General features: G+C 45.0%; 1 protein-coding gene across 1 annotated transcript; it reads right to left on the minus strand.

Annotated features, from left to right (window-relative positions):
* Window positions 1-209: 209 nt before the first annotated feature.
* LOC121858594 lies at window positions 210-3,346 on the minus strand. Its single transcript, XM_042355096.1, has 2 exons — window positions 3,272-3,346; window positions 210-3,102 (listed from the first exon to the last, which is right to left on the minus strand). Exon 2 carries the CDS (start codon window positions 3,088-3,090, stop codon window positions 607-609), a length of 2,484 nt encoding a protein of 827 aa, XP_042211030.1. The 5' UTR covers window positions 3,091-3,102; window positions 3,272-3,346; the 3' UTR covers window positions 210-606.
* Between the last annotated feature and the right edge of the window lie 11,553 nt (window positions 3,347-14,899).

Here is a 14,899-nt window from a genome sequence, read left to right on the forward strand (position 1 = left end):
ACACCAGCAGTTATATTCATCACCCAACAGACACAAGGACATTTTCATTACAATAGCCATTAATATTAATTTAGAAATGTAATAAATACAATTCACAAAACGTTCAGAGTCAAATAAATTAATCACGAATATATTTAATATTTTGTTTCCAGTATCACCAATTAACACAGGTCACGGAAACTTTTTGTGATTTTGAATATTTTATTGATCAATAATAATAATAATGATAATGATACTGTAATACATGAATTAAACATGAATAAGTGTACAAGGACACAGGTCATAAGTCTCACTCTGTCTCATGCCAACAAAGTTCTTCAAACAAAAGCTTTTTCAAAAGTTAGTTTTATTGTGAATTTGTCAATATTTTTTTGTATGTAAGTTTGGCATAATATTTGCAACACAGTTTACAATTCAGAATCGTGCAGACCAATGTGACCTTTTAACGAAATAATTTGTACACCCATTACTGAAGATGTTCATAAATATCTAAACATACATTTAGTAACCTCTGAAGTATGAACACAAGAACATATTAAGGTGTAACACAGTACTATAATTAACACTCTCTGTTCTCAAGTCTTAGTCTCTGATCACCGCCATCTTTCACTCCATTTTTGGTCCCAACTTGTCCAAGAGTTTCATCAGTCTATCCTGGTTATCAAGGTCACTAGAATTGTTCCACAGCTGTGAGTGAGTGACGTACTTCCGTAACCTTTTGTTGAGTCTCTCTGGCACAAGTTTCCTCAGCGTCTCACTAAAGTCGCTCCTAAACTGATGACTGCGTAGGTTATAGAGCCAAGGGTTCCACGCTGACCCCGCCACAAACATCCACCAGGCCAGATAAGAGTACACAGCATCATAGTGAAAGAAATGAGAGAAAGTTCTAAAATATACTTCGACCATTAAGGGGACGCTGGACACAAGAAACAACATCAACATGAGCAACATAGTCACCATTATGTAGCGGGTCTCCTCTTCATACCGCCCCCCCACCTTCAGACTCAAACTCTTCCACTCTGCTGCCACCCGCTTCTGTTCCTTCACGAAGTTCCTGATTGACAACAACGAAAATATTACGGTAGAAACTCCTGCTATATTCAGTAGTGCAATCCGCGAACTTTGCACGAAAGCATAACTTATACCGTCTGGCAGCTCACCCGAGTCACCTGTTGGCAGCTTGTTGAAGGTTGACCATCGTGCCCCCAGGTGACCGTCGCGGCGAGCAGCGAACATTAAAGCATCAATGAAGCTCATTATCCAGGAAATAACAATGATCACCTGTACCTTCCCCACTGTGAAATATTCCTGGTAGTGAAGCGGTCGTCCAGTGAGGATGAACCTCTCCAAACTTAACATGAAGAGTGTCAACACAGACACGATGGAACACGTGCTAAATAACACAGACTGAAACAGAAGGTAACCATGTTTGGCATCAACATGAATAATTGCGTCCATAGACAGTAACGTAATGTTTGAAACACTTCCAACAATGAAGTAGTGAGTTGACGATGGTGACAATTTTCTGAAATTTACTGAACTGACAAAAGGAGCAATATGGTGGCAGAGGGAAGGAACCACGACGAAGAGAGATGTGAGTAAGTCTGCGAGGGCGAGGGAGGTCCGGAGCATATTGGACTCCTGACCTCTGTGTCCGCCACTCAGCATCACCACCACCACCACCACCAGGTTCCCCACCACCCCGCTCACCGCCACGCCCGCCACCATTACCATCAGCACCACCTCCCCTGCCCGACAAGACACTGGCAGGTAACTCCAGGCACCGTTCAGCCCCTGCGCGTCAGGATCACCGACCCACATCACCGTGAACATGGCGTAACAGCACGGCCACTGAGTGTTGCTTGTTATATATAATGTTTCATTGTATATATCAAAAAGTTGAATAACACTGGTGTGCAGGTAAGAGCACGATGGTCCACGATCTACTCTAGGAGTATCGAAAACGCGGAAAGGGACTCCAGCTACTTCTGAGTCAATCACCCCCAGAGTTCCGTCACAAAATTCCTGGAAGCACAGTGTTTCATCATATTCTTGAAGTGTGGTAACAATTTCAAGAAGAGATACCATCTCTTCGGCAGGATTTTGACAGTTTAAATGGTGTATAAAGCCAACTCCAGCTTCCCAGCACAGAGTGTACAGTTCTCTCTCTTCACACGCATCAAATCGTCTGAACAAAGGCAAGCAAATTTTCACAAAATTATCCTCAAAATATATTTCCAATAGGAAATCTTTAACAATGTAATTCATATAATTTATCTCTATATTACCATAAATTGAGGAATATATATCATAACACATAATGAGAGTGTCTGGGGCACCGAGAGATTTTGGCTTATTTCTGTTTTCTGTACAAACTTCTCGTGAGTGACCAAGAAACTGTGGCGTGTAAGTTGGAGGAGGATGACCACAGAGTAGCATGTGGTCGGTGCTGGACCAAGACTGGACGATGTCATCAAGACTCAGTGTTGTGTCAGCGGTGAGCGTTGAGGGCCAGCTGTCACGGGTAGAGGGCGAGTCCGGTGGGTAGTGGGTGGAGGGCCAGCTGTCATGGGTGAAGGGTGAGCTTGGCGGGTAGTGGGCCGCGGTGGGCGAGGATCTCCTGCCTCGTGCTGATAGTCCGCCACTGAGGTAATACTGACTACCATCGTTATACACTGAAGATACTGTTGCCTCCACATCAATGTCACTCACCACAGGTACTTCCTCATCCCGGCCTCCTGAAGCAGGTGTCACTGACCCATCACCAACTTTCTCACCATCGCCACGTTGCGAGGATTGATCCTGGGATGTGAGATGTGCACTGACTGTGTGTTGGTGTGTGGCAGAAGTTTGGTTCAGGTTATCTGGCGTGTGACGTGAAGTAGGCAGTAAGATGGCGGTGTTGTCGGGCGTGACAGACTTAACCTCGTGGTCTTGGTTGGTTGTGTCCCTCAGGGGAAGTGACTGACTCTTACTGGCTGATATGAGGCCCTGCTGGGTACTCGGAGGTCCCCCCTCGTCGCTGTAGCAGAACACCAGCAGGAGCAGCAGAGGTGAGGTCAACAGGCCCCGCCCCTGTATGGTGGTCATGACTGACGACACCTGTAATGTAAACAATGCTACATAACTTACTACTGGTCCTGGAAATCTTAACATTATCCGCCCTAGTTTCTTTGTGTCTGTTGGCACTTTTGTCACAGAACTTTTTGTTTAGTATATCATATCCATTGACATTTAAATGTTTGAGTTTATCTCTTCTAAAGATACTCACGGGAATAATCACCAGAAATACTCCCCGGGTGTAGTAGGTACACTCACCCACTCAGTGTTCTCTCTGGCAAGTTACTGTGAAACTGTGAATAATGTAAACACAGTGATAAGAAGGTTTTGACCGGATGTCACTCACCAAATACGGAGACTTGGGAGGTGGCGGCGCCGTTACGACGAGAGAAAATGGGAAAGAGGGAGAGAAAGAGAGAAACGATACAAACAGGGCGACAAAGATAACTGAAAAAAAAACAGAGAAAATGAGAAAAAAAAAAAAAAGGTGACCACTGAGATGTGTTTCACTGTTGACTAATATCCTGTATCTGTGTACAGTGTGCATGTAAGTGTTAGTGTACGTGTGTGTGTGTGTGTGTGTGTGTATAAATATATTATCAATAAAGAACATGTATAACATCTTCTGAATAACCTCTATCGTTCTCCTTCTCCGAAATCTAATATCACAAGTGAGGAAAATCAATCCCACTCAACACCTTCCAATCCTTTCGAAATGAGACGGATGACACAAGATCAAATCAGAACAAAAAATAAAATTCTTTCAACTTTTATCGACGCTGTAAAAAAAAACTCTCACCATATTGAAAAATGATAAAGCAATACTCAGAGTGTGTGTGTGTGTGTGGAACAACCTCAGAAAAGAAACAATGATTCTGATGGACACAAATTAGTTGTCCCCTTGCTTGTAAATTAGTTGTCCTCCTACCTCTAGAGTTACTTGTCCTGCTGCCTCTAGATTTAGTTGTCCTCCTACCTCTAGAGTTACTTGTCCTGCTGCCTCTAGAGTTAGTTGTCCTCCTACCTCTAGAGTTAGTTGTCCTCCCACCTCTAGAGTTACTTGTCCTGTTGCCTCTGGAGTTAGTTGTCCTCCTGCCTCTAGAGTTACTTGTCCTGCTGCCTCTAGAGTTAGTTGTCCTCCCACCTCTAGAGTTAGTTGTCCTCCCACCTCTAGAGTTAGTTGTCCTGCTGCCTCTAGAGTTAGTTGTCCTGCTGCCTCTAGAGTTAGTTGTCCTCCTGCCTCTAGAGTTACTTGTCCTGCTGCCTCTAGAGTTAGTTGTCCTCCTACCTCTAGAGTTAGTTGTCCTCCTACCTCTAGAGTTACTTGTCCTGCTGCCTCTAGAGTTAGTTGTCCTCCCACCTCTAGAGTTACTTGTCCTGCTGCCTCTAGAGTTAGTTGTCCTCCTACCTCTAGAGTTACTTGTCCTGCTGCCTCTAGAGTTACTTGTCCTGCTGCCTCTAGAGTTAGTTGTCCTCCTACCTCTAGAGTTAGTTGTCCTGCTGCCTCTAGAGTTACTTGTCCTGCTGCCTCTAGAGTTAGTTGTCCTCCCACCTCTAGAGTTACTTGTCCTCCTACCTCTAGAGTTAGTTGTCCTCCTTACCTCTAGAGTTAGTTGTCCTCCTACCTCTAGATTTAGTTGTCCTCCTACCTCAATAGTTGTCCTCCTACCTCAATAGTTGTCCTCCTAATTACTAGTTGTCCTCCTCTACCTCAAATAGCTGTCCCTCCCACCTCAATAGTTGTCCTCCCACCTCAATAGTTGTCCTCCCACTTCAATAGTTGGCCTCCTACCCTCAATAGTTGTCTCTCCTACCTCAATAGTTGCTCTCCTCCCTCCTGTAATTGTCTCCCTGGAAACAAAGCGTAACTCTAGCCTGACTGATTTCACCAACTCTTCACAAGTATCTCTCTCTGCACATGGGAGTAATCAGTTATCTCCAGGGAGCAGCTGAGCCATTACGGTAAACACACGGGGTAAATTAATGAAAGTTTAATTATCACACAGTACTTGATGCTGTGTGATAATGTTGTTACACTAAATTATTTATACAGAATTCATATACATAAAAGTATTAGTGTGTGTGTGTGTGTATATATAAGTGTTAGTGTATGTCTACGTATGTGTGTTTGTGTAGTATAGTAGAAAAAACAAAAACAAACAATAAACCCAATTAAAACACAGCCCCAATTAAGACCCCCCCCCTGCCCCTGCCACCTATATATATATATACATATCAATTGTTCTCTCTACATCACGATGGAGAAATAAAATGAACCACAAATCTTTCCCAGGTCAACAGAACCCAGCCAAAGTGACGATAATATCTTCTACCCAGGGAACAGTGTGAGACTCTTTCGTCGGACTGAGTTGCGTTTTCTGGTGCTTGATATCTTCGCCACGTTGAGAACCAGGTGGTGGAGGTAAGCTCTCTCTCTCTCTCTCTCTCTCTCTCTCTCTCTCTCTCTCTCTCTCTCTCTCTCTGCGCATTATCATCCATGTGAACAAAACCTGATATAATGAATCGAGCGAAGCTAAAGTGAAGCCGAGGGAGAATTCCTGAAACATGTGTGTGTGTAAACGAGAAGGAACGATGACGCCCCATCCACGAACCCCTCAGCTCAACTCATTGAACCTATGGAGGCCCGAGACACCATCCCTCACTAACTAAACTCCGGTAGACACATTAACTTAACTCCATCACCAGTTTATTAATATCAACAAGCCTACAGATTCCTTAGTGTTATTACTTTGGGTGGGTAATAACCTTAACCTAACCTAACCTAACCTAACCTTAACCTAACCTCAACCTAACCTAACCAAACCTTAACCTAACCTAACCTTAACCTAACCTAACCTAACCTTAACCTAACCTCAACCTAACCTAACCTCAACCTAACCTAACCTTAACCTAACCTAACCTAACCTAACCTCAACCTAACCTAACCCAACTCCTCAACCCAACCTAACCTCAACCTAACCCTCAACCCAATCCCAACCTCAACTCAATCCCAACCTCAACCCAACCTCAACCTCAACCTAACCCAACCTCAACCTAACCTAACCTCAACCTAACCTAACCTAACCTCAACCTGCCTCCATAATTAATTGTTGATATTTTTGTGTTTTTTTTTACTCTTTCATTTTAGTGTTGGTGGAGGCTGTTGGCCCAAAATACTCCTTCATCTACATAACTGCGCCACCCAAGTATAATTTTATGCTTCTTAAATAAACAATATTTTTCATAACATTTAATAATGCTCCGGTGTGTGTATGTGTGTGTGTGTGTGTGTGTGTATGTGTGTGTGTGTGTGTGTGTGTGTGTGTGTGTGTGTGTGTGTGTGTGTGTTGTGACCTCACCTACAGTCAAGCAATACTCACAGCTCACACAACTTGGGATGAATACAGCAACTATAGTGTTTGACCCAGAGTCTGACCATCTTGCTATTAATACATACATACATACATACATACATACATACATACATACATACACCGACAGATTGTACATGGGAAATAGTAGGAAGGAAGGAAGGAAACAGACAGACAGACAGACAGACAGACAGAGACAAAAAGAGAGAGAGAGAGAGAGAGAGAGAGAGAGAGAGAGAGAGAGAGAGAGAGAGAGCAGACAAAACCCACAAAGAGAAATGAAAGAGGGAGACAGAGAGAGATAAAAGAGACCCAGTGAGGTGGACAACTGTCTTCCATTTACTGAAACAACTTAGGTGAGTGGTATTCCCCCCCCCCTTACACCCAGGAAGAAAGAACCAGGACAAATAACAAAGAACAACACAAATTATCAGAAAAAAGAAAAAGACAAAAGTAGAACCAGAAAGAACCACACACAGAGAGAACCAAGTAGAACCTTATTATTACCCCTCCAACACGTCGAGAACCTCCAACTCAACCTCCAACCTCCCCCCCTTCCTCCTGTCCCCTATAAATGTCCCTGTGATCCCAAGACCTCCTTCAAGATGTCCCCCACTCGTCTTGCATCCATCTTAGGCGTCTGATCTATCGAGGTGTTCACTGGCCCTCTCAGTCACCCACCTGATTTACACTACACAAGTCACCTATATTCTCTGGGATTGGATAAGGTGACTGACTTCCTGACAGTGTGTGTGTGTGTGTGTGTGTCTCAACAAGGTGGCCAGGAAGGTTATGTGACTACAGGGAGTCTAGGAGTGAGTGGTAAATGTGGACCTTTGTCTCAAAAGCCTTCAGGGTGATTGGATGACCAGGAGGGAGGGAGAGAGGGAGGGAGGGAGGGAGAGAGGGAGGTATTGGTGGCTGTAAAAGACAAACTCAAACTCCCCCTCCACCATCATCATCATCACTACCACCATACTTCCACCCTACCAGCACCATAACAGCTCTACCACCATCACCATTATCATCACCACCAACACCACAACAACCACCACCATACTTCCACCCTACCAGCACCATAACAGCTCTACCATCACCATTATCATCACCACCAACACCACAACAACCACCACTATACTTTCACCCTACAAGCACCATAACAGCTCTACCACCATCACCACTACCAACACCATCACATCATCTCATGGACCTTACGTTAACTCTTGTCTCATCCACTAAACTTGATAGTGGATTAAGTTAAGTCAAATCGAAAACGGAGAACACAACAACCTCTATCTGCTATTGTTGTCAGTCTGTCAGTCTGTCTGTCTGTCTGTCTGTCTGTCTGTCTGTCTGATCTATAGCATGATTTAGAAGCCAGAGCAGAAAGAGAAAAAGAACACTGATGGAACATAACCACAAGAAAGCAAGACAGGTACAGGCTTGCTTGATGCTTTCCATGTATTTTTCACACACACACACACACACACACACACACACACACACACACACACACACACACACACACACACACACACACACACACACACACTAGAGTAAGGCACATTATCCTGGAACAAATGACAAAAAGGACAACACCGGTGAGTCGAGGGAATGACCCAGAATCCAAAGTTATTTTCAATTTTTTTTTTACGCGATGTGACTTTAGTGTCCGGACCATTGTGTCGCCTCACGATGTCTGGCGAAGGAAAAGTTGTAGTAAAAACCAAACGACAGCTTCGCCAACATCCACACGAGCAGAAGGAAGGTAATTATCATATCTTAAACAGTTTATGGTCCATGATATCAGTTCCACTTGGTTGGCATTTGAGTTTGTATAAATGCCTGTGCTTGTATCAACACCTGTATCTGTGTTTGATGCTCGTGCTTGTATCAACACCTGTAGACGTAACTGTACCTGTACTTTATGGCTGTACTCTGACTTCCATCTATACCTGGACTTGTTTCTATACCAAATACTTAAATCTGAGTCTTTACCTGTAATTATATCTATACCTACATTTGCCTAGTTAACCTGCCTATACACCTGTACGTTGACACCTGCTCTATCACTTCTAAATTATTAAATGTTGTAAAATTCTTCAATAGCCGTATTATCTAAATATCTAACTGGTTTTCTACACGGCAAGAGATGCGGCCAACATCTGTATGCTGAAGTCAGGTTTGGCCATGACCCCGTGGAGCACCAACCTTGAGAATGGTCGAATTGTGTTTGTCTGAGGAGAGAGAGAGAGAGAGAGAGAGAGAGAGAGAGAGAGAGAGATAATGCAGATAATGAAAACTATTGAGATAGTTCTCAACTTAAATAAAAATCATTGATAAAAAAACATCACATCACTGGAGGAATATACGAGTAAAAATTACAAATAAAAGGGCGAGAGAAAAATCCCAACTGCGAGAAATTAACTCACAAAGGCAGGAAATTACTTTAAAAAGAAAAGAATCAAAAATAGATTTAAAAAACGAGAAATATTATAGGAACCAGCCACATTAACTTTTCTGAAAATGTACAAAGATCTGTGTGTGTGTGTGTGTGTGTGCCCTGAGGTCGTGTCACTATATTCAGACATCTTATCCAGATGTTGCCATGGTAACACAGAGTACAGTAATTAGGAGCCTTGACGAAAAGTTGTGAAGTAGAGGATGTTATGATACCTTCCCTGTGCTACTCAGACTGTCACAGGTAGCGTTCATCACACCACCAGAAGAGACTGACAGACAGACAGACAGACAAATACAGCGAGAGAGAGACAGAGAGACAGAGAGAGATAGAGAAAGAGGAGAGACGGATATAGAGACAGATAAGACTCCTGCACCAATAAGAGCGCTTGTTCCCTTGTCTGTCTGTACATCTATGCTATACTGTACCTGTATCAATCAACCTATATAATTATACCTACACCTGTGATGAACAATATAATTTCAACTCACTAGAAATAATCACAGAAGAGAGTTTATGTCACCTTGATACCTTTACGGGGGAAATAGGCTAATAATAACTGTACGAATTCATAGACTAACGTGTGTACCTGCCTCACTTTCTCTAGAAATTAGCTCATTAAAGGCGAGTTTGTAATTAAGGTAGAGTCCACCCTTTTAGTTAAGAGACTGGGAGGGGGAAGGGTGAGGGAGGGAGGAAGAGAAAGAGGGAGAGGAAAGGGAAAGAGAGAAGAAAGGGAGGGCAGGGAGGAAGGGAGAGGAAGGGGAGAGAGAGAGGAGAGGAAGGGGAGAGAGAGAGAGAGAGAGGAGAGGAAGGGGAGAGAGGGAGAGAAAAGGGAGGGGAGGGACGGAGGGAAGGAGGAAAGGTGGATATGAGTAAGAGAGGAAAAAAGAGGAAGAGAGGAAGAGAGAGGGGGTAGAAGAGATAGAGAGAAAAAAGGGAGAGAGAGGAATAAGAGGAGGATAGCCTCTATGGACCACAGTCAACCAAGTGTCAATAAGTTAAATTTCTACTAAATTGCTACCGTCTCCTCCCCCCACTCCACACAAACCCCCCACCCCATACACACCCCACACCCCATACACACACACCCCATAACACACCCCCATCCCACACACACCCCCACCCATACACACCCCATTCATACACACCCCACCCCATACACACCCCATCCCACCACACCCCACCCCATCCCCACACCCCACCCCACACCCACCCCCACCCCACACCCCACCCCACCCCCCCACCCACCCCCCCACCCCACCCACACCCCACCCCACCCCACACCCCACCCCACCCCCCCACCCACCCCACCCCACCCCACACCCCACCCCCACCCCCCACACTCCCACCCCACCCCCTCCACACCCCACACCCCACACACCCCACCCCACCCACACCCACCCACCCCACTCCACCCCACCCACCCCACACCCCCACCTACCCCACCCCCCACCCACACCCCACCCTTGAGGCAGCAGAAAACCACAACTCCCTCTGTAATCACACTCGAGAATGCCTTATATTTTTCTCTACCACATCTTGATCATTTCCTTCTATCTCTTGGGTCAATTTCAATGTTACTGTAAGTTTTATTAATGTTATATAAAATAATGTGGGGTTTTTTTTTCGTATTTAGTTTTGTATTCTCTCAATAGCAGTTTTCCCAACCCTCTTCCTCTTTCCTCTTTCTCCCCCTTTCTTCTCTTCCTCTTCCCTCTTTCTCCCCCTTTCTCTCCACACTGTTCCTTCTCCGTTCTCTTCCATCCCTCCCTATCTATCTCTTTACTCCCTCCCCTCTCATTTTCCGTCTCTTCTCCCTTACCCTTCTCTCCCCCAGATTCCTTTCCCTCCTTTCTAATATTAAATCCTCTCCTTCCTGCCACTTCCCTCCCATCCCTCACTCTCCCCTGCATCTCTACCTCCTCTCCTTCCTGCCACTTCCCCTCCCATCCCTCACCCTTCCCTGCATCTCTACCTCCTCTCCTTCCTGCCACTTCCTCCCATCCCTCACCCTTCCCTGCATCCCTACCTCCTCTCCTTCCTGCCACTTCCCTCCCATCCCTCACCCTTCCCTGCATCCCTACCTCCTCTCCTTCCTGCCACTTCCCTCCCATCCCTCACCCTTCCCTGCATCCCTACCTCCTCTCCTTCCTGCCACTTCCCTTCCATCCCTCACTCTCCCCTGCATCTCTACCTCCTCTCCTTCCTGTCACTTCCCCTCCCTCCAGGGCATCAAGGAAGAGGTGGTGAAAGACTTCTGCTGTCCTGGCGTGTTACATGTCCTCAGACACTTCCTTCCTTCCTTCCTTCCCGCCACCCTTCATCCCATTCTCTCTCCAGCTCACTTTCCTCTCTTCTAACTTATCATCCACCCTACTTAATCTTTCTTTCTTCTTTCCTTCCCTCCACCCTCTCCCATTTTCCCATTCACTCTTCTTGCTCATCTTCCCTCTTTTCCTCCATCCTCCGTCACCATTCCACCCTCCATCCTATCTTCTGACTCTCCCATTACAAGATAAGAGGCTTAGTTAAAAAAATATATTTCCCAGTAAAAGTAATAAATGTTGTTGACGATCTAGAAGGACTTACTATATACCATTAACGCTAAGACAATGGGAACTAGATAAGTCATACCAGTCACCAGGTTCGATTCCCCGTTTTCTATAAGCCCGTTAAAGGTGAGGGAATTGTATAGTGTGTGTATGTGGTGGTGGAGTGGAGAAGATATTCCGACAGACAATTCTAGTTCTCACGTTCGAGATCTAAATCCTAACCGAGAAATATAGAGAAATATAAATAAGAGGGATTGTGGCATAGTGGGGAGGATATCTTACCTTAATACCAGTACCTAGGTTCGATCTGAGGTAATTCTTTACGATAGGTGAATAATAGTTCTCAAATCACTGACTTAAGATGACAATAATAAACGTTCTGTAACACCTGATTTATGAAGCTGTGACGGCGGCTCGGGGATGATACAAAAGTTAACATAACGTGGCACAGGTTAGGCCTCCTTCCCATCAAGACCTGGCCATGTTTATTAGATTAAGTTGGGGTCTATTATGTTGGGGTCTAATAGGTTGGGGTCTATTAGGTTAGGGTCTATTAGGTTGGGGTCTATTAGGTTGGGGTCTATTAAGTTGGGGTATATTAGGTTGGGGTCTATTAGGTTAGGGTCTATTAGGTTGGGGTCTAATAGGTTAGGGTCTATTAGGTTAGGGTCTATTAGGTTGGGGTCTATTAGGTTAGGGTCTATTAGGTTAGGATCCATTAGGTTAGGGTCTATTAGGTTGGGGTCTATTAGGTTAGGGTCTATTAGGTTGGGGTCTAATAGGTTAGGGTCTATTAGGTTAGGGTCTATTAGGTTGGGGTCTATTAGGTTAGGGTCTATTAGGTTAGGATCCATTAGGTTAGGGTCTATTAGGTTGGGGTCTATTAGGTTGGGGTCTATTAGGTTGGGGTCTAATAGGTTAGGGTCTATTAGGTTGGGGTCTATTAGGTTAGGGTCTATTAGGTTGGGGTCTATTAGGTTGGGGTCTAATAGGTTAGGGTCTATTAGGTTGGGGTCTATTAGGTTGGGGTCTATATAAGATCTAACGAGACTTTTTTTTGCCAGTAAACAAGTGAGTGAGTTAGTAACAAAATCAAGGAATTGAGAATCTGACGCCCAAGCTACAAGCATTGAGGCTTTAATTGGCAGAGGCTAGTCTGTATCTACCAATCAAAGACATTGAACCCATGACGCACACATCAACACACTGGACCACATGTATACCTCAGTGAGAGATAATTTAATTCAATTAATATTTTTGTTTAATGAAAGAATGACATAAAAGAGTTACACCATATGTAATAACCTCGTCAGTTTGAAAATATATTATATAATAATTGTGTGCCATGGAGTTTGATAATTGCCAACTGCTGTGGATATTATAAAAGTTAATAATTTCGGTGCTAATACAAACAAACCTGGACCCCTGGCGGTAATGACACCAAATATAACTTTTATTATATACATACAATCTATATTTCTTTGTATGTTTGGGATGTTTGGTTAAGAAATATTTACTTTGTGATAGTTGAGATGGAAGAGAAGACAATTGTGACGTCTTAATGTTGCTATAAAGATGCATAAGATTTCCGGGTTTTTTTTTAATTAAAGAAAGAATAATTTCATTTTAACTGATATTGCATAAACTTGTTAATTATGAGGCAAACATTCCAGGTATTTCAACAATAATATTATACAATGTTTTAGATTTAGAGGGAGACCCACAACACTATTCCCTACAACACACAACCACAACATATTCTCTTGATTGTAAACTATTACGTGTAACAGGAAAGTCTAAAGCTACAAAGTTTATCTCACAGGATCACAGAGGCAATCTACCCAGTTATGTCACCCTGTATGGCACTTTTTTCCCCCCACACGAGGGAATTTTTCGTCTGAGTGTTGGAGATAATCGAGGGAGCTAACCATGAATGAGGGAGGTGTTTATTTTCTTGGTGGGGGTGAGGGATGTTGGGGGAATGGTGGGGGAGGGGTGCTAGAGGAGTTGGTGAAGGAGTGGTGGAGGAGTGGGAGGTTGGAGTGATGGGAGGTGGTGAATGGGGGAGGTAGTGTTGGAGGAATGGTGGGGGAAGTGGAAGGGTGTTGGAGGAGTAGAGGTGGTTGGGGATGAAGGGGTTTTGGGGTAGTAGTGAGGGTGGAGTGTCAGGGGGCTGGGTGGGGGAGGGGGTGAATGTGCTGGAGTGGTGAGGGTTGGAGAGTGATGGGGGGTGGTGGAGGAGTGATGTTGGAGGCTGTGTTTGGGGATATGGGTATCGAGGTCACATTCCCCACTAGATGAGGTAATTGTGGTTGATGGTCTAAAGGTCAACCTCCCCCCCCTAAAACAGCCTCACAACATTCCTCTTGTTGCTACCACTATCACCAACACTCACCACCACTACTACCACTACTACCACCCTCATCGTCTCTTGCACTTAATTAAGAACCTAACCTAACCTAACCTAACCTAACCTAGATCTGGTCTGGGTATAAACTGACACTATGTTTCATGTCGACGTTTAAAAATAAATGCGAGTTATTGCTAGATACTAATTAGTCCAGAGTATAAGCATCTCGGTACTGATTGGCTAAGAACGTAAGCATCATGGGCTGGGCTCCTTGATTGGCTGAGAAACGTATAAGACTTCTTGGCAATGATTGGCTAAAAGTGGAAAAGGGGAGTTTTAACAAATAATTGGCTGTTTTTTTCTTTACAGGTAGAGATTTAAGGATGGGACGTCTCTCTCTCTCTCTCTCTCTCTCTCTCTCTGTATAGTTATATTGTGTACAGCCCTTATGTTAACCACAGCTCACAGTGTTATTGTTATTGTGATAGATAGATAGAATATCTTTTAAGTGATAAAGGTACATTTCCCTACATTTCAGCAACCCTTCCTCCTCTTCCCCTTTTCCCCTCTTCCCTTCTTTCTCCTGATCCTCCTTGCCTCTTCTGTGTCCTCTTCCTCCTTCCTCCTCCTCCTCCTCGCCATTCTCAGACCAACAGAAGCCTATATGAACCTGGGCACGTGGTAAATCCCTCTTGAGGTAAAAGGGCATAAAATCAATAATGAGCTAAGGGAGGGGAGGGGAGGGGAGGGGAGGAGGGGAGGGAGGAGGGGGAGGGAGGAGAGGGGAGGGAGGAGGGGAGGGAGAGGGGAGGGAGGGAGAGGAGGGAGGAGGGGAGGGGAGGAGGGAGGGAGAGGGGAGGGGAGGAGGGGAGGGAGTAGAAAGAGGGAGGGGAGGAGGGGAGGGAGGGAGGGAGGGGAGGAGGGGAGGGGATGGGAGGGGAAGGGGAGAGAGGGAGGGGAGGAGGGGAGGAGGAGAGGGGGGGAGGGAGGAGGGAAGGAGGAGGGAGGGGGGAGGGAGGAGGGGAGGGAGGGGGGGGGAGGGAGGGGGGTGGGGGAGGGGAGGAGGGGAGGGAGGAGAGGGGAGGAGGAGAGGGGAGGAGGG

Source organism: Homarus americanus, unplaced genomic scaffold (genome assembly GCF_018991925.1).
Source record: "Homarus americanus isolate GMGI-L3 unplaced genomic scaffold, GMGI_Hamer_2.0 scaffold74, whole genome shotgun sequence".
NCBI classification, from domain to species: Eukaryota; Metazoa; Arthropoda; class Malacostraca; order Decapoda; family Nephropidae; genus Homarus; species Homarus americanus.